This window comes from Neophocaena asiaeorientalis, unplaced genomic scaffold, assembly GCF_003031525.2.
Source record: "Neophocaena asiaeorientalis asiaeorientalis breed wild unplaced genomic scaffold, Neophocaena_asiaeorientalis_V1.1 scaffold251, whole genome shotgun sequence".
Taxonomy (NCBI): domain Eukaryota; kingdom Metazoa; phylum Chordata; class Mammalia; order Artiodactyla; family Phocoenidae; genus Neophocaena; species Neophocaena asiaeorientalis.
In genome coordinates this window covers 3270030-3290026 of record NW_020173377.1, presented here as the reverse complement: position 1 = coordinate 3290026, position 19997 = coordinate 3270030, and the positions used below count along the sequence as shown (strand labels likewise).

At 42.3% G+C, this 19997-nt stretch overlaps 2 protein-coding genes across 2 annotated transcripts in view; one reads left to right on the top strand and one right to left on the bottom strand.

Annotated features, from left to right (window-relative positions):
• CACNA2D3 (calcium voltage-gated channel auxiliary subunit alpha2delta 3) overlaps positions 1-19997 on the bottom strand; it is a 772424-nt gene that overhangs the window by 104796 nt on the left and 647631 nt on the right. The gene's annotated exons all lie outside the window — the stretch shown is intronic.
• Positions 10144-19997, top strand: part of LRTM1 (leucine rich repeat transmembrane protein 1) — a 17062-nt gene continuing 7208 nt past the window's right edge. The window contains exon 1 of the mRNA XM_024746455.1: positions 10144-10310. Within this exon, the coding sequence (XP_024602223.1) occupies positions 10144-10310 (167 nt within the window). The remainder of the gene's footprint in view (positions 10311-19997) is intronic.

Here is a 19997-nt window from a genome sequence, read left to right as displayed (position 1 = left end):
AAGGAAACTGGTGCCACCAATACCACCCGTGACTGTCTCTGAGTGGAACAACTGCCAAATAAATCAAGTAAGTTTGCTGAAATACAGCTGTCTTTGCTATGGTACCAGAATGAAGTTTATCCCATGGTGAGCAGTTTCCATTTTTACTACAGCCCAGACAGGTGCAAACTGAGCCGTGGAACAGTGTGGCGGGGAGGCCAGCGCACGTCCTTGAAGTCTCTGCCCAGAGTCCCAGGGACACTCACCCCAACCCTCGGCATGGGCCCTTGCCCCTAGAGGTCAAAGCCATTCATCTGAAGCTGAATCATTAAAATTCGGTTAGAATAGATCTTCCACCAAGATCCCATTAGTGGGAAGAAATTATTACCTTAATAAAACCTAATCTCGTAATGTCCCACAAGTGGTTAAATATTATGGGTTATCTTCTTTTGTCAAAAAAGACAATGAAAACAATATGGAGTGTTGTGTGGGGAGCAATGATACATATTAAAAAATCCAAATGTCATCAAGACTTTATTTACTGCTCCCCCGCATAATTCCAGCATTAAAAAAAGAGGAACAATGAATGAAGGGGGAGAAACGCGACAGACAAAACCAAAGTCTTAACGGTCCATCCCTGCGCCAATAAGTAGTTTGAAAATAACGTCCTTCAGGATCCATATGTTTTCTGCATGTGTAAGAACACTCTTGCACAAGGGGCTTACTTCATAACTGAGATTCTTTTTCATTTAATTCAGTCATATTAGATTATGGGGCTGATTATGATCATATCCACAAATCAGTATTTTAACAGAGTTTCCATGGAAACACTATATGCCCCTGTTTTTTAACTTTTTGGACAAGGCTTTGCCTGTTTAACAACTTGAACAAGTTTGACGAGGACAACATGTTTTGTTTAAGTTACATTAACTGGGGCCAATATTTCCTAATTGCATTACCAGGAGAAACATTCATGGCATTACTCTTACCATGAGAAAACCTCCCCTAGTCTCAGCGTTCGATTTGCTTTAATCACCGGAGAACAGGAAACATACCAGGATTGCCTTGTCTTATCAAGTTTTAAATGTGTTAACTGGTTTTAAATCTATGAAATAATCTCCCTTGTTAAATGACAAAGTTAGTCTTGTTAAAAGAATCGGCATTTATGGCTATACCCGTCGATTTTTCAAAATGCAAACATACAGATACCTTTAGCTCCCTGCTAGAGAGCTGATCTCATTGTGCATAAATGCATACCCTTTTTTGCATATGGTTTCAAAAAAATTCCATCTCCCCCCAAAAATGGTGAAAAAATAATAATACCAAATACAGAATAAATGTAAAGGTGATGTCCAGGAAACAAGAACTTTTCATAAAACAACCTTTTTTTCCTTTTTAGGTATTCACACCTACACAACCAGAGGCGTTTACTTCCACCAGTCCACAATTTGGGTGTAGCCTGTAGCAAAGTGTTTGAAAATGCTGCACTATATAAAGATACAGGGGAAGAGGGCTTTAAGGACTAAAGTCAGAGTTCAGCCTGACAGCATATAAAACATATGGCCCGAAGCTCTGTGAGATGTCTGCGTGTGAAATGCTGGTGGAGCTTAATAAAGTACCAGCGAGGAATAGTTTAATTTTATAGCAGTAGGCACCGAAGCAGTAATTTGAGTGGGGCGAGCTGTATTTTAATACACCAAAGTATACTACACTACAGGGAAGTCGAATATATTTTTAAGACAAATGTTCCCTATTCAGAATTACTTGACTCGAAAACTTTCCTTTGTGAAGGAGGATAAGTAGAAAAGAGTCAAAGTCTCCCAAGAGCTACCTGACTTACTTTTTAAACTGTGGACGTATCTCAAAAGTTAGCTGATCTGTTTCCAGGCTGACACCTTTTATTCAGGGCGTGGAGTTGTACATCAAGGCTATAAACCAACGTGGCAGGTGTGTGGTTCTTTCTTGACCCTGGAAGGCCAGCTGTGCAGTGGGATGGCGGTCAGGTCACCTCCATCCTCTCCATCTTCTTCCTTTTTTAGAGCTGCTTATCTGCTCAGATCTGAGTCCCAGTATCCTCTCCTCTGCATTATGACCGAGAATCCCTCAGAGTGAAGGCAGTGGCCATGACACTTCTCCCTTCTCCCATGCCATGCTCCTCTGTCTTGAGTCTGGATGTTTAAAGCCAGCGTGACCAAGGGGCTCTGTTCATGTGGCCGTCCAAACAACCGCCTGGCAGAGGGGCAGGAGGAAGCCCACAAAATGTCAGCCTTTTCCTGCTACCAGTCTAGAGATCAAAGGGAGTTCTCCCCTAGCTGCTCAGAGATGAAGAGAGGGTGGGCCTGTGGGGGCAGCTTCTGAACAGGGGAGCAGCCATGACAAATACGGCCGAGATCTGACTGATAGTGCCGTTCTGGGGATGGACCAGATTAATGCTAGCTCCATGCACAAAGTGCCCTGCTTTCTTCACCTCTGGCCCCAGGATGCTTTCCCAGAACAGACAGGTGGCAAGCTGTCCTCTTCTCTTGGTGGCCCTTAGCCCCTAGAAGCAATGGGCAATGGAGACCTACAAAGGCAGAGGTCTTGCTGGGTAGGGGTGAGCGCATTATTCTACCAAGTCCGTTGTGTCTGAGCTAAGTCTCTTTTAGGGCCCGTCCTTTGCTGACGAAAAGAATAAGATGCAATAAAAGAACACAGGAGTTAAAAGGCTTTGAAATCAGGCAATGCAGGCTCAAGTCCCCACTCTCCTACTGATAAACTGATCTCTGGCAAGTGACACCCTTGCTAAGATTCAGGTTTTCCTTCAGTAAGATGCAGAAAATAATAGTTCCACTCCTGGAATGGAGGAGGAACTCATGATGGTCTCCAGGTAAAGCACCACGTGCCAGAGACTTTCTGAGTCTTCTATGAGTTTTAGATGTTTCAATTCAGCCCTGAGAATTTAGGGACTTACTGTGTCAGTCAGAGCAATTGAACTTCAAGACAGAGGAGGAACTAAACAAAGAATAAGCTGCTAATGATAGCACTCTGCCACCTCTAATGTGATGGAAGAGCAGAGAAAAAACCGGGAAATTAGATTCAGTTTCCTCTTGGTCCCAGTGTGTGGTCCAACCTTTGTTACCCTTTCAGATGGACTTCTTCTGGACCAGGTACTTCATTTTCTTAAGCCAGTGGACCTGTTCTGCTGGGGAAGTTTCAGCAATGAGCTGAACTACATGAGCTCACTGCTGACCTGCCACTCCCAGCAGACACCTGGCAATCACGAGGAGCTCTACCTGGGGATCACCCACACGCCCAAACTGAGAAACACAAAATGCCTGTGCCATCCCCTGACTTATCATATTTCTAGTGTATGCCAGGGGTTTCCTCTGCAAATGCACAGATCACAAACCTAACTTCTGTTTGAGTGTGTCCTAATAATCTCTCTGTCATTTTTGAAGTCCAGTTTAAAAAATAAAGAGCTTATTTTTATCACTGTAGAAAAATTACCATGTTCACAAGGACAAGGAGAAAATACCAAGTTTACATCAAGATGTAGAAGCTGGAGGGGTAGGTGGGCTCAGTCAGTAGCTTCCTAGGGCGTGATTCAAATTCTCCCCTCAGCAAATTGGCCCTTGGCTTTGTATTCCAGACTTATCCGTCACTTCTGAGAATGGCAAGGATCTGCTTCAGGAAGAGCAACTAGGATTATGTTAGCAGGATGCCACCAGTTGTCTGTCTCGACTACTGGGCTGGAAAGGATTCTAAGGCCATGCTGGGCTCCATGGGGTTGCTGGGTGGGACCACCTGGGCCCACAAATGTTACCTCAAGCACCTGTTTGCCACCCCTGGAATGCTAGGTATCACATCCACACTTACATGCACAGGATTACTCAGGAGGGAAAGTTCTGTTCCACCAAAGTAGCCTCAGTGCCCCAGCAGGGCCGACTCCTCCTTGACTCCCTGTGTGGGGAGGCTGACGGCTCCATTCTGCAGCCCCTCAGGCATGTGTGGAATGGATTTGCCCACAGCCACAATCTATAAGGAAAAGCTCAGGGTTTGACATATGTGTACTGAGATTTCATAATGCTTGCAGAGTTGCAATCCTCTCTACCTCTCCCAAGAAGCATATAAAGGACAGCAAGATGCATCTCTTTAGTTACGGTGAGATGGTGGAGTTGACAAAGGACACTGCCTGTGAAGTGACAGCACCTCCCAACATACCGTACAGGGCTCAGTGCAGGACTCTAACCCCGACCCCCACACCGGAAAGCAGCATTCTTGCAGAGGGTTGTGTGTGTGTGTGTGTCTGTGTGTGTGAGGGTGGTGGGGAGAGGGAGAGAGAGCTTTTCAAAATCAGTAACACAGTTATAGTGGAAGATGGGGGCATGGGGCTCCACAACCAGCTTCTTCACCTCTTCTCCAGGATCTGCCTGCCCGAGCTCTCCCCTCACCCTCTGTGCTGTAGTCATACTGGCCTCCCAGTAGCTCTAGGGCACTGTGCCATCTCTCTGGCCTGTCAGCCTTACACATGCCATGTCTTCACCTGGAATGACTTTACCTCATCATCACTTTTCTTTTCTGCATTGAAGTCTAGCCCATCCTTCAGATTTCAGCTGGTTAAAACATCCATAGGGATGGCTGCCCCAAGCTACCAAGTCAGATTCCCTGACTATATTCTCTTACAACATCATGTACCTCCCCTTCCTAGCACTTTTCATGGCCGTAGTTTTTCATATATTTGAAAATATGTATGTCTCCTTGTGAGACTGTAGGGGCCATTTGGACTGTGGGTCCATCTATTTTGCTGTCTTATTTTCATGCCCATAATATCCTCAAACACAGAGATTAACAGGTCAGGAACAGTCAATAGATGCCTCCTTAATAAAGAAATAATACACAATGAGATTTATAGCAGACTGTCAGAGAAGATGAGATGAGATAGGGGTCACAATGAGAGTGCCTTTAACATACCTATTTTTACATAAGGGTGTTTTCACTTTCAGGAACATTTAAAGTGTCAAACAATAAAGAAACTCCAATCTCTACGAAGTAAACACCTACATGGCTCATTCTTAGTAATGTCCCAGTAGATTCACCCATCTTAGCTCTTCATCACACACGGCAGCAGCACGCAGCTGTATTTCCAAATGCCTTCATGGCAGGAGCAACTCAGGGCCATGGATAGAAACTTATAAACATCAGCTATAGCAGTGGAGAGCAGTACACTGAGTTTATTTTCTCCTCGGCCCTAATTAGAATCACAAATGAAATGTTGACAACACATGGAGGAGCCTGCTTGTTGAACACAAATGTTTCCACTCGTATCAACCTCGAAACTCTGATAGTCATGCTTCATCATGAAAGCTAAACAGCCCTGGGGAGATGACTACATGTTTTCTCTTAATTACACAAGGATGGGGAAAAGGGCCTCCTACCAAGGACGGACTCACTAGAGGAAAGATTGGTAGGTAAACCTCAAAAAAAATAACAGCATGTGCACATAGTAGGCGACCCGATACGGGCTTCCTGGGTGAAATGAAAGGATGAGACCATTACTGTTGCACTGGAATGGGAAGCTGACTGTTATAAACCTGGATGAAAGCTGCATCAAAGTCAATGCAGGACCTTTATCTTGTTAACAGAAGTCCCACGTGAAGGCTGCAGTCACACAACACCAACAACCAACTTTCTTTTGCTTGTGGAACTATTTTGATGACAAGCAGAGATATGTAGAGCACAGATTCACTCAGACTGTGAACGATTCCAGGCAAACACACACACACATACCTGCATGCTTTATAACCCTAAAAGATGGCGAACTCTGCCACACAGGCAAAATGCTCCTTTGCATTTAACTTCTTTGTTTTTGTTCCAAACAGATTAGTGCAAGTAGATACAGCCTAAGTGCCTAGTTGATACATGTCATACAGACACATTAATAGAGAATGTATTGTTAGGTGCAAAGGCATTTTTTGTTAAGATTTTTACATTAAAATATTATTTAATCCTCCTTGCAAATCTGCCAGTTGGGTTCCTTTGTACAGACGATGAATTTGAAGATCAGAGAAATTAAATAACTCATTCAAGGTCATGGAGCCAGTTAATGTTGGAGACAGCATTTGAATCTAGATGGTTTCACTCCAGATTCCATTCTTTTAATAGGGATAGTGTTCTAAAATGAAATAATGGGGCAGATGAAGCCTGGAATAATGAAAAGGATTCCTAAAGTTTGGAATCTATAATTGGTGAGTTACAATGTAAATCCTGCCTGAGACAACTGTGTTTTCCAGAACATTTTCAAGCTACATGTAGCAAAGAGCCAACATAGAGCAAACTTTAAAGAGAAAATGGCACAACACAGATTCATTATTTCATCACAATATACATACACTGCTATAACTTGAAAATATGAAAAACACATTGTCATCTATTTCAAAAACTGGACTTTTATCATGTTATAATAAAAGTACAAAAGCAAATAAAAAATTACCAAGAAGAGCTGCACAAAACACTCATTTTATGTGTAACATAAGTAAACAATCAAACATGAACATGAATTTGATTCCAATTTATATTCTTGGGGCAAGGACAAAAGTAGCCAATCAAAAGATCTAAGTAAAACAATGTGTCAGTGTGAGGCCTTGGCCAGGCTTCCTAAGCTGCCATATTTCTTGATCCTTTTGTTTCTTTCATTAGCTTTATATCAACCAGCATCTGCCTGTGTTTATTCCACCAGCTGTATGAGCTCACTAATTACCTTTAATCATACTTATCTGAAATGCATCTTTATCTTCACATACATCCAGTATGCAGGCAAACCAACTCCTGGGAGGCTGAGGCTGGGAAGACATTGGAATGGGCAGTCTACTTCCTCTAACCTTGACATAGTGGACGGACCAAAAAATAAAAAGCATCTAGGTCTGCCTCTGCTACCAGCCAAAGGACTTCCGAGACTTGGTTCTCAGAGAGTTGGACAGTGTCGGTGTCCAAGCAAGTCATGTACAGTTTTCACATGGGTTAACAGGTGCAAGGTGATGAGATGATCAGCATTGACTGACAAAATAAGTAAGAATTGCTAAACAGCACCCTCCAAACTGGTAAGTTCTTTGAAGGCCAAGAGCCAGCATGCTATGTCTTTGCTAGTTCCCATGGCCCCTAGCTCAGACCTGGGCTCACCAGACAAGTGGATGCTAAGTAGTCTCATGCATTCTGGCCACTGTCTTCCTTAGCTTTAGGGAGCCTGGAGGCACACATTTCATATCCACTATTCCACTCATTTTATCAAACATCTCAAGGCCAGATACAAGGAATTTAAACTCTATGGATAGTCATATGAAGTAAACTGAATGACCCTAGGAAGTCCTTGAACCTGAATTTTTACCTTATCCAAAAGGCAAGAAAGAATGAGGAGGTACACATATCCTTCCTACCTTCTTACTAGAGAAACCATATGGCAGCCTTGATTTTCGGCCGAATGGCTCAAAAGGAACCGTGTTTTTATCTTAGTTAGTTAGAACTTCCAGATAATAAAATTTGTAGCTTACCATAAAAAAGAATGGATTGTATTTTTTAAAAAGATCTTAAGCCATAAAATACATAAAACTATAGGTTCCCTGAATATTTTACCTAATATGGATGCTCACAATCCATGTGTTTGCAATAAAGACACTGGAGACGTTGAGCAAGTTGCTTAACTTTTCTGCGCTTTAGTTTTGTCATTCATTCATTCAACATTAATTTAATGTGCATACTACATGGTATTGTAGAAACTATGGGAAGAAATCAAAGAAACCATCTTAAGCTTATAGACTAGTGAGTTATTGTCAACTTTAAGTGATATAATGCAAATAGAATGTGGAGGCAGAGACTGCTAATGCTCTCCAACACCTGTGACGACTCTTCTTCCAAAACACACAGCTAGACTGCATTTCCCAGCCTCCCTTGCTGTTAAATATGATCATGTGATTTTTTTCTGGCCAGTGGAATGTAAGTGCACTGATAAGTACCATTTCCAGGCCTGGCCAATGCCGGGTCCTCATCTTCTTCCACCATCAGTCAGCTAATGGTGAGAACTCTGAGAAGAGGAAGGCACAGTGGCAAGATGGAAGGAGCCCGAGTCCCTGAATGACTGTACCGGAGCCTGGCCCCTGTCAACCTGAGCTAGACTGTGATAAGAATAATAAATAAGTTGTTGTGTGGAGCCACTGAGATCTGGAGGTTTATTTGTTACAGCAGTTACATTAAGGATTTATAATTTACCTAATATAAATCCCTAGCAATATCTGGCCCATTGTAAGCACTGAACGAATGATATGATAGCCATTTAAAATATATATTTCTAGTTCTCTTGCTATATGTTTCATAAGACCAAAAAGAAAAAGAAAAAAAGAAACAAGAAAGAAACAAGGAAGGAGGGAAGGAAGGAAGGAAGGAAGGAAGAAAGGAGAAAATAATACTGAGGTCTTTTAAAAAGCTCTGTATAAATTTTATACCTAGGTGCTGTTTGGTCATCCACAACCGCAGGGAAATATTTTTCCAAGTGCCAAATCTCTCTTCATAATTAAATGAAATTTCTGCATCGATCTGTGGTACCAAGGGCCTCTTCCAGGCTATCCTGGGCTGCAGGTGTCACTCGGCCTGGCTGCCTACCCCACATCAGATCACCACAGCACCTGCTTTGGATGGGGCCCACTGATGGGGATGGGGGGAGCACTTTGCCAAAATTTCACCAAAGCAGACATTAAAACTGGGAGAAGTGCTCCTATGAGTTATAAGGTCTGGTCACATGTGGAGATCATTTGGCAAAGAAAGACAGATGTCACTTTTGGGGCTAATCTTCCTAGAGTGAGGGGAGCTGAACTCTAAGGATGTTATTTACACATACAACACAGCTAGTAACTAGAGGATAAGCCATCTCAAATATTCCAGAAAACAAAATGAAGCTCTTCTTGCTATTTAACAAAAGTCAGCTCATTTCCTTTGTATTTTTAAAATTACAGATGTAATATGTGTTTGTTGTATGTAGCAAGTTGAATATGCAGAGGTATAAACAGAAAAAAGTTAATTTTCCTCTCTTTCTTCTTAAATTACTGCTGTCCTCTAGATAAGCACTATTATCAATTTAGTGTCTATCCTTCCCCACTTACTCCATCTTCAGACAAACCAATGCACATTTTTAGAGTTAATCCTTCCACCTTTGGGTTTTTTTTTTTTGGTTTGTTTCAACATAAATGGGACTATACAATGTGCATTCCTATTCAGGTTGATTTATTTAACCTAACAATTTATTATGAATATCCTCCCAGGTGGATATATTTAGCTCTAACTTATTCTTTTAAAATAGCTGTATAATATCACCTGGGAGAAAGAGCTATTACATATTTGCTGGATTTTAAGACATCATCCATTTTAAATGTTAATAATTGTTGATTTTTTTTTGGAGGGAGGTGAAATGTTAAATAGACCAATTTATGTGAGGAAATTTTCTGACTTAAAATGAGCAAAAGAATATAGGGAAACATTCTGACTTAAAATGGGCAAAAGCACATAGGAAATATATTTATATAAAAATATACAGAAACTAGGGAATTCTTGAAATTGCAGTGTAACGGTAGCCACCATATTCCTTTGAGGGTGTGTCTGAAGCAAGGTCTGTGTGGGGAACTGGGCTCTTGACTAGATCTTGGTACAGGAGCCCCTCACGGGAGTCGCTTGACCTCACCTGACGTGTGATGTCACTCCTGGGTGATTCTTTTGAATGCGGGGTTGTCTTGCCACTTCTCAGCTCTGGCTCACGGAGGGAGGGAGGGACAGAAGGCAGGCGCTGCAGGTATTAGCATGCAGATCACACAGCCTCCCTTTGTTCTCTGGGCTGAGGTCACATGGAATAAATCAATCAGCCCCTGCATCTAAAGTCTTTCTAGGTCCAGGAGCCTTCCACTCCAAGTCTGCACTGCCCATTTTGAATCACCATTAGAGCCAACTGAACCAAACAGCCCCTTTGGGCAGTAGGCCACTGCTCCCAGGAGCCCAGCAGTGGTGGGGGCTCTCTGCGTATTCCCAGGGTGCTCACAGATTAGCTGGGAGCCGTCAGTCAAGACTGTTTGAGGGCTGAGAAGACGTACTGCTTACAGGAGATGCCACTTCTGATTATCTGCTTTACCAGACCTGTACCATGCACTTAACATGTATCCCTTGATCATTCCTGCCTCCTGTGAGGTAGGCATTCCACAGATGAGGAAGCTGAAGCTCAGAGAAAGTGAACGGTTTGCCCAAGACCACACAACCTCAGAGTATAAGCACCACGGAAGTGCGCTTCCTCCTTCAGCCACACGGCCTGGCTTTAACTGCAGGTATCCTCGACTGCCTGCAGTTTTCCTTTAGGTGTCCTGGCCCCCTACGCCCAGCTATGCTGTCAACAGATACATCTTTTTCAGGCCTCTGAGTCCAGGACCCTAGCTGGGCCCTGCAGGACACGGCTAAATAGCTCTGCTGTAACCCAAAGAGACACTCAAATTTTTTGTCCAAGCTCCCCTAAAGTCTGTAAATACAAAGCCTTTCAAGCCCACTCAAGCATTCTGACCAGAATGACAAGGTTTTAGACATAAGAGGGGCCTAAAGATCATCCTCTCAAGCCCTCTCATTTTACAGATAAGAAGGAGACAGGGTGGTGGATATGTCCAGTGGGGCGGTGGCAGTTGGGGTGGGTGACAGCTGGCCGTGGTGGAGCAGTGACAGTAGTGGCTAGACAGCAGGATAGAGCAGGGTTTGCAAACTATGGCCTGTGGGCCGATCTAGTCGTCTACCTGTTTTGTCTTTGTAAATAAAGTTTTACTGGGGCTCAGGCACACAATTTGTTTACAGATTGTCTGTGGTTGGCCGCGTGCTATAACATCAGAGTTGAGTAGTTGCAACAGACACCGCATGGCCCTCAACATCTAAAATATTTACTACCTGGCTCTTTACAAAAAAAGCTTGCTGGCCCCTGGGAAACACAGAGGCATGCAGGTTGATATAAGTTACTGGAAGCTTTGCAGTTCTTAGAATGAGTGTTAGATTCACAGGTGTTTGTCATATTATGACCCATTGATGACTGAATGCTACATACAAGCCATTGATGGTCATGTATACACGAATAATTATTATTAAATTCTGTGCTCCTGAAAGTAGACAGATAGGGAAAAGGGAGGGAAGGAAGGGAGGAAGAAAGGAACCATTTAGCCCTTAGTAAGATTTAAATGGCTCTTTGTTGTCTACATCTGACTTTTCCCCACTGTATTATCGGACGCTCAAAGAATGTTGGAGAGAAGGACGAAGGATGACAGGCTGAGTGAAGCAGATTTTTCAGGAAGGAGGCAGGATGAGTGTCCTAGGTTCTGTGAGGCTGGACGGGGCTTGTCCAAAGGAGGAAAGGGATCCCAAAGAGCAGGCCATTAAGGATAGTCACAATCCAAATTTTCAACTTCATGCCCAAGGGTACCGCCAGAGTGGCACAAGGGGCCAGGCCTCCTGGTCTTTTGTCAGGACCCCCTCCTGCCTGTTGAGTCAAGGTGGAGTTGAATGCTAGCAGCACAGAAGCCTTGGAAAGCACTCTCCTGGGTAATTGTGACCATTTATTAAGGCACTCTGGGCCATGACATGTATTGCTTCATGTAATCCTGGGAACAATTTTATGAAGCAAAAACAACTGTTATCCCCATGTCAGAGATGAGGACAAGGGGTTTTCAGTAGGCAAGTTACTTGCCCAGAGACATGAAGCTGGTAAATGATGAAGCCGAATTCAAATCCAGACCCAGCTGATTCCAAACCCCAAACTCAACTGCTCTATTACACTGCCTGGGGCCAGGGATCCCACTTCACACTGCCTCAAGAAAAGCATGTTTTTTTCACCATAGGCATGTGGAACATTTTGGCATGTTGAAGGGCAGCTTTGACATTGAAATCCCACCTCAGCAAATGGAGGGGCATTTGCACATTCAAAGAAATGTTCCAGCCCCTGGTGGGAAAGTTTCCAATGGCTTCAATTAGAGAACAGTCACAGTTCATTGACGCCTGATGCTCATGGGGGCCGGCTTTATTGTTTTATATGTGAAAAATGAGGAAAGAGCCAGAACCTCAGCATCAGGGAAACGATGAAAGATTGAGAAGTATTTCCAAAGGCATGCAAACCGAAAGGTCAATTCAGTGAGGGGGTGAGGGCGGTGGGGAGGGGGGGAGCAAGCAAAGAAGCAGCTGAGAAGTATTTGTGGCCCCAGGGAGAAGAGGCAGTGATGCCCACGAAAGGAAACCATGGCTATGAATTTCAGGGCATCAAGACCCTGTCAACACAGCTAATCCCTGCGGATGTTGGCTGAATAAGCCTTCGGTGACCAAACAGTGCACTGTGGAAACCGTGTCAGCCTCCAGCAGGCCAATTTGTCCTCATATTACACACTCTGCTGGCTCTGTTGCTAGACCCCCAGATCGAGGATCCACAGCGAGTGTCCCCCAACTCAATGAGGGTTGACACAGTGTGGTTAGTAAGTCAACAGAATTCAGAAACCAGGACCGGATTAAGTAGATAGTTTTATTTTGGTGCCCTGGACTTCAAGCAGATTAAATAATCAAAAAGCCTGAGCCACTGGGGTCATGTTTGAATGCTACAGCTGTTCACCGAGGTTTGACAAACATTTTTTCTCTGGCTCGTCGGCTCAATGGGAAAGGCGGCGATGATCCTGGGGAGGGCGACGCTTTGAGAAAGAAGCGGGGGAACACAATCAAAAGATCCTCTTATGGAAAACAATCCCAGACAGATGGAGACAAGGAAAGGGCTGCTTAAATAAGTGTCTCCGGAAAGCGACAACTGTTCTCTACATTGAAGAAAAGCACTAGTAGGATTCAGAAAAAAAGTGAATGAAAAGCTGGACTTGGAGTTCGCCCTCGGTGTGTTGATCTGCAGATTAATAAAGGTGGGCTTCAGGTTCAACGGGTAAGCTGGTGGAGACTCAGTCATGGAAGGTGAGCCATGATTAATTCCCTCCCGCTTTAGAAAGTGGGACGCCCCTCAGGAAAGTATCTGTGGGAAGCTTATTTTCAAGTTGTCTTTCTCAAAAGACCAAACAGATGTTAAAAATTGTCTCTGATAGAAGGATTTATGTTTGTGCCATGCTGGGTCAGAGGAAGGGGGAGGGGACCAATGTACACAGTCATGAATGGGTATGCAGTTGGCCTGTCATGGGCCATTTCATAGAAAACACAGTCCTTCAGGTTGGAGTTCATTTATCATCCACTTGGAGGGGGTGGGTGGGAGTGGGAAGACTTTCTGAAACTAATTAATGCTTGAGACCCACAGCTAAATTGAGGGTGGCAACTCTCCTCTAACCGAAAGATGCTTTGGCACTGAGATTTACATTTATTTAAATTATAGAAAGGAAAGCAAGGGTTTTGCTCTTTTTTTTTTTTTTTTTTTTTTTTTTTTTTGCGGTACACGGGCCTCTCACTGTTGTGGCCTCTCCCGTTGCGGAGCACAGGCTCCGGACGCACAGGCTCAGCGGCCATGGCTCACGGGCCCAGCCGCTCGGCGGCACGTGGGATCTTCCCGGACCGGGGCACGAACCTGCGTCCCCTTCATCGGCAGGCGGACTCCCAACCACTGCGCCACCAGGGAAGCCCGGTTTTGCTCTTTTATATGCTGGAAGAGGCAATGGGACTATGATGCTTTGCATACCTTGAGCTAGACTAAACTGAGCAAAATCTCCTTCGGAAGGCTCTCCAAACATCTTCCCTCTTGCCCTAAAGAACTGTTCGCAGCAGCAGAGAATTGAAAGGACAAAGGGGAGAAGCCTCCATGCATTTGACAGCCACATTGTACTTTTCCCCAGTTAAGGCCAAAAACAGACAAACACAAACCAAAAAACCTCTCTCAAGAGCTTTCTCTCTGAGTAGATAACCATCTTGAGTTTTAAATATTATTGCCTGGCCCTGTGAATTCCTCTACCAATTTAACAAAATGTCCTTGATGGATGTTTGCCATATTTTGAAATTCAAGTGTTAGGAAAAAAGAAGGGAGTGATAGAGCTACATTGGAGATTGACCGAGAAGCACCTAAGAAAATATCAACTCAGCATCCTCTCTGAACTTGACAAGGAGGTTCCTGTTGATTCTAGAGACCCCGTACACATTTCCACACGGCCAAAGAGCTCTGCATAAGGATGCCTTCTGCAGCATCATTTGTCATGAAAGAAACTGCAACAACTCAAATGCTCATCAGTATGGGAGTGGCTAAATATTAAATCTGGCATGGCCTCACCATGGAATACTCCACAGAAGTTAGAAGGAATTAAAGAGCTCTCTATATAACCATGTGGATGAATCAGTTTTGAGTGACTAGATTATACTGAAAATTAAACACGCCTATGATTATATTTATGTAGTTTTAAAAAAAACACTATGCAAAACATTATGTAGTATGTGTATGTATGTGTGTGTTATGTAAAAGTATTTACAGGAAGTAAGGCACAGCAGGACCATGACAGACCCTGGAAGCAGACTGCTGGATTCAAATCATGATTCTACTACTTCTGTGTGACCTTGGGCAAGTGATTTAGCTTCTCTGTGCCTCAGTTTCATCACCCTTAATAGAGGCATAATAATAGACCCCAAATTACAAGGTTAGAAGGACTAAATTAATATATATAAAGCACATTCAACAGTGCCTGCATCAGAACATGAGCTATAAGGCTATTTCCAATTGTTGTTCTTATTATTTTTTTTAACATCTTTATTGGAGTACAACTTTCGTCTTGTTTATAGTTTCCTTTGCTGTGCAAAAGTTTCATTAGGTCCCAGTTGTTAATTTTTGTTTTTATTTCCATTTCTCTAAAAGGTGGGTCAAAAAGGATCTTGCTGTGATTTATGTCATAGGGTGTTCTGCCTATGTTTTCCTCTAAGACTTTTATAGTGTCTGGCCTACATTTAGATCTTTCATCCATTTTGAGTTTATTTTTGTGTATGGTGTTAGGGAGTGTTCTAATTTCATTCTTTTACATGTAGCCATCCAGTTTTTCCAGCACCACTTATTTAAGAGGCTGTCTTTTTTCCATTGTATATTCTTGCCTCCTTTGTCACAGATTAAGTGACCATAGGTGCGTGGGTTTGTCTCTGGGCTTTCTGTCCTGTTCCATTTATCTATATTTCTGTTTTTGTGCCAGTACCATACTGTCTTGATTACTGTAGCTTTGTACTATAGTTTGAACTCCAGGAGCCTGATTCCTCCGTTTTTCTTTCTCAAGATTGCTTTGGCTATTCGGGGTCTTTTGTGTTTCCATACAAATAGTGAAATTTTTTGTTCTAGTTCTGTGAAAAATGCTATTGTTATGTTGATAGGGAGTGCACTGAATCTGCAGATTTCTTTGGGTAGTAGAGTCATTTTCACAATGTTGATTCTTCCAATACCAAGAACATGGTATATCTCTCCATCTGTTTGTATCATCTTTAATTTCTTTCATCAGTGTCTTATAGTTTTCTGCATACAGGTCTTTTGTCTCCTTAGGTAGGTTTATTCCTAGGTATTTCATTCTTTTGTGGCAATGGTCAATGGGAGTGTTTCCTTAATTTCTCTGTCAGATTTTTCATCATTAGTGTATAGGAATGCAAGAGATTTCTGTGCATTAACTTTGTATCCTGCAAATTTACCAAATTAATTGATTAGCTCTAGTACTTTTCTGGTAGCATCTTTGGATTCTCTATGTAGAGTGTCATGTCATCTGCAAACACTGACAGTTTTACTTCTTCTTTTCCGATTTGTATTCATTTTATTTCTTTTTCTTCTCTGATTGCTGTGGCTAGAACTTCCAACACTATGTTGAATAACAGTGGTGAGAGTGGGCAACCTTGTCTTGTTTCTGATCTTAATGGAAATGGTTTCTGTTTTTCACCATTGAGAACGATGTTGGCTGTGGGTTTGTCATATATGGCATTTATTATGTTGAGGTAAGTTCCCTCTATGCCTACTTTCTGGACGGTTTTTTTTTTTTTAAATCATAAATGGGTGTTGAATTTCGTCGAAAGCTTTTTCTGCATCTATTGAGATGACCATACGGTTTTTATCCTTCAGTTTGTTAAGATGGTGTATCACATTGATTTGCGTATACTGAAGAATCCTTACACTTCTGGGATAAACCCCACTTGATCACAGTGTATAATCCCTTTAATGTGCTGTTGGATTCTGTTTGCTAGTATTTTGTTGAGGATTTTTGCATCTATGTTCATCAGTGATATTGGCCTGTAGTTTTCTTTTTTTGTGAATCCTTGTCTGGTTTTGGTATCAGGGTGATGGTAGCCTCGTAGAATGAGTTTGGGAGTGTTCATCCCTCTGCTATATTTTGGAAGAGTTTGAGAAGGATAGGTGTTAGCTCTTCTCTAAATGTTTGAAAGAATTCACCTGTGAAGCCATCTGGTCCTGGACGTTTGTTTGTTGGAAGATTTCTAATCACAGTTTCAATTTCAGTCCTTGTGATTGGTCTGATTTTATTTTCTACTTCTTCCTGGTTCAATCTTGGAAGGTTGTACTTTTCTAAGAATTTGTCCATTTTATTGGCATATAGTTGCTTGTAATAATCTCTCATGATCCTTTGTATTTCTGCAGTGTCAGCTGTCTCTTCTCCTTTTTCATTTCTAATTCTATTGATTTGAGTCTTCTCCCTTTTTTTCTTTATGAGCCTGGCTAATGGTTTATCAGTGTTGTTTATCTTCTCAAAGAACCAGCTTTTAGTTTTATTGATCTTTGCTATCGTTTCTTTCTTTTTCATTTATTTCTGATCCGATTTTTCTGATTTTTTTTCTTCTGCCAACTTTGGGGTTTTTTTGTTCTTCTAAGTGCTTTAGTGTAAGGTTAGGTTGTTTATTTGAGATGTTTCTTGTTTCTTGAGGTAGGTTTGTATTGCTATAAACTTCCCTCTTAGAACTGCTTTTGCTGCATCCCATAGGTTTTGGGTCACCGTGTTTTCATTGTTACTTGTTTCTAGGTATTTTCTGATTTCTTCTTTGATTTCTGCAGTGATCTCTTGGTTACTCAGTAGTGTATTGTTTAGCCTCCATGTGTTTGTATTTTTTACAGATTTTTTCCTGTAACTGACATCTAGCCTCATAGCGTTGTGGTCGGAAAAGATACTGATATGATTTCAATTTTCTTAAATTTACCAAGGCTTGATTTGTGACCCAAGATATGATGTATCCTGGAGAATGTTCCACAAGCACTTGATAAGAAGGTGTATTCTGGTGTTTTTGGATGGAATGTCCTATAAATATCAATTAAGTCCACCATGTTTAATGTGTCATTTAAAGCTTGTGTTTCCTTTTTATTTTCATTTTGTATCATCTGTCCAGTGGTGAAAATGGGGTGTTAAAGTCCCCTACTATTACTGTGTAACTGTCGATTTCCCATTTTATGGCTGTTAGCATTTGCCTTATGTATTGAGGTGCTCCTATGTTGGGAGCATAAATATTTACAATTGTTATATGTTCTTCTTGGATTGATCCCTTGATCATTATGTAGTGTCCTTCTTTGTCTCTTGTAATAGCCTTTATTTCAATGAAAATTGCTACACCAGCTTTCTTTTGATTTCCTTTCATGGAGTATCTTTTTCCATCCCCTCACTTTCAGTCTGTATGTGTCCCTAGGTCTGAAGTGGGTCCCTTGTAGACAGCATATATACAGGTCTTGTTTTTGTATCCGTTCAGCCTGTCTATGTCTTTTGGTTAGAGCATTTTACCCATTTACATTTAAGGTAGTTATTGATATGAATGTTCCTATTACCATTTTCTTAATTGTTTTGGGCTTGTTATTGTAGGTCTTTTCCATCTCTTGTGTTTCCTGCCTAGAGAAGTTCCTTTAGCATTTGTTGTAAAGCTGGTTTGGTCGTGAATCCTCTTAGCTTTTGCTCGTCTGTAAAGGTTTTAATTTCTCCGTCGAATCTGAATGAGATCCTTGCTGGGTAGAGTAATCTTGTTGTAGGTTTTTCCTTTTCATCACTTTAAATATGTCCTGCCACTCCCTTCTGGCTTGCAGAGTTTCTGCTGAAAGATCAGTTGTTAACCTTATGGAGATTTCCTTGTTTGTTGCTTTTCTCTTGCTGCTTTTAATATTTTTCCTTTGTATTTAATTATTGATAGTTTGATTAATATGTGCCTTAGCATGTTTCTCCTTGGATTTATCCTGTATGGGACTCTCTGTGCTTCCTGGAATCAATTGACTATTTCCTTTCCCATATTAGGGAAGTTTTCAAGTATACTCTTTTCAAATATTTTCTCAGTCCCTTTTTTTCCCCTCTTCTTCTGGGACCCCTATAATTCAAATGTTGGTGTGTTTAATGTTGTCCCAAAGGTCTCTGAGACTGTCCTCAATTCTTTTCATTCTTTTTTCTTTATTCTGCTCTGCAGTAGTTATTTCCACTATTTTATCTTCCACATCACTTATCAATTCTTCAGCCTCAGTTATTCTGCTATTGACTCCTTCTAGAGAATTTTTCATTTCATTTATTGTGTTGTCCATCGTTTGTTTGCTCTTTAGTTCTTCTAGGTCCTTGTTAAATGTTTCTTGTATTTTCTCCATTCTACTTCCAAGATTTTGGATCATATTTACTATCATTACTCTGAATTCTTTTTCAGGTAGGCTGCCTATTTCCTCTTCATTTGTGTGGTCTGGTGGGTTTTTACCTTGCTCCTTCATCTGCTGTGTGTTTCTCTGTCTTCTCATTTTGCTTAACTTACTGTGTTTGGGGTCTCCTTTCCACAGGCTGCAGGTTCATAGTTCCCGTTGTTTTTGGTGTCTGCCCCCAGTGGGTAAGGTTGGTTCAGTGGGTTGTGTAGGCTTCCCGGTGGAGGGGACTGGTGCCTCTGTTCTGGTGGATGAGACTGGATCTTGTCTTTCTGGTGGGCAGCACTGCGTCTGGTGGTGTTTTTTGGGGTGTCTGTGACTTTATTACGATTTTAGGCAGCCTCTCTGCTAATGGGTGGGGTTGTGTTCCTGTCTTGCTAGTTGTTTGACATAGGGTGTACAGCACTGTAGCTTGCTGGTTGTTGAGTGGAGCTGGGTCTTAGCATTGAGATGGAAATCCCTGGGAGATTTTCACCGTTTGATATTATGTGGTGCCGGGAGGTCTCTGGTGGACCAGTGTCCTGAACTTGGCTCTCCCACCTCAGCGGCACAGGCCTGACACCTGTCTGGAGCACCAAGAGCCTGTCAGCCACTTGGCTGCCAGTGTTGGGGGTTCTCCTGCAAAGGTGGGGGTGGCTGTGGCTCACCACGGGGACAAGGACACTAGCAGCAGAAGTTCTGGGAACTACTCCTTGGCGTGAACCCTCTCAGAGTCTGCCATTAGCCCCACCCTACATGACTCTTTTGAATTATGGTTTTCTCAGGGTATATGCCCAGTAGTGGGACTGCATTGTTTTTAAAAGGCCTGGAGGGATACACTAGTAAATGGTAGGGAAGAGGGGGGTTCCTGTTGGAAAATATGATGTGGGTGCTCATCAAAGCGAGTTCAACAGTATCAGTAATGCACTGTTTCTTTGAGTTAAAGAAAAGAGAGATGAAAGAAATATGGCAACCTATGAATAACAGACAGAACTTTGTTATAGGAACATGGGTGTTTATTATATTATTTTTAATGCTTTTCTTTGTTTTTAAAATCTCTTGAATAAAAAAGGAGTAGAGCCGGTCATCATTCATGGAATTATTATACCTGCAAAGATGGACATCAATTTGTAAGAATGCTTCAGACCTGCCCTATCCAATATGGACCACTAGCACCGTATGGCTACTTAAATTTTAACTGATTAAAATTAAATGCAGGGCTTCCCTGGTGGCACAGTGGTTGAGAGTCTGCCTGCTGATGCAGGGGACATGGGTTCGTGCCCCAGTCTGGGAGGATCCCACGTGCCACGGAGTGGCTAGGCCCGTGAGCCATGTCCACTGAGCCTGTGCGTCCGGAGCCTGTGCTCCACAACAGAAGAGGCCACAACAGCGAGAGGCCTGCGTACCGCAAAAAAAAAAAAAAAAA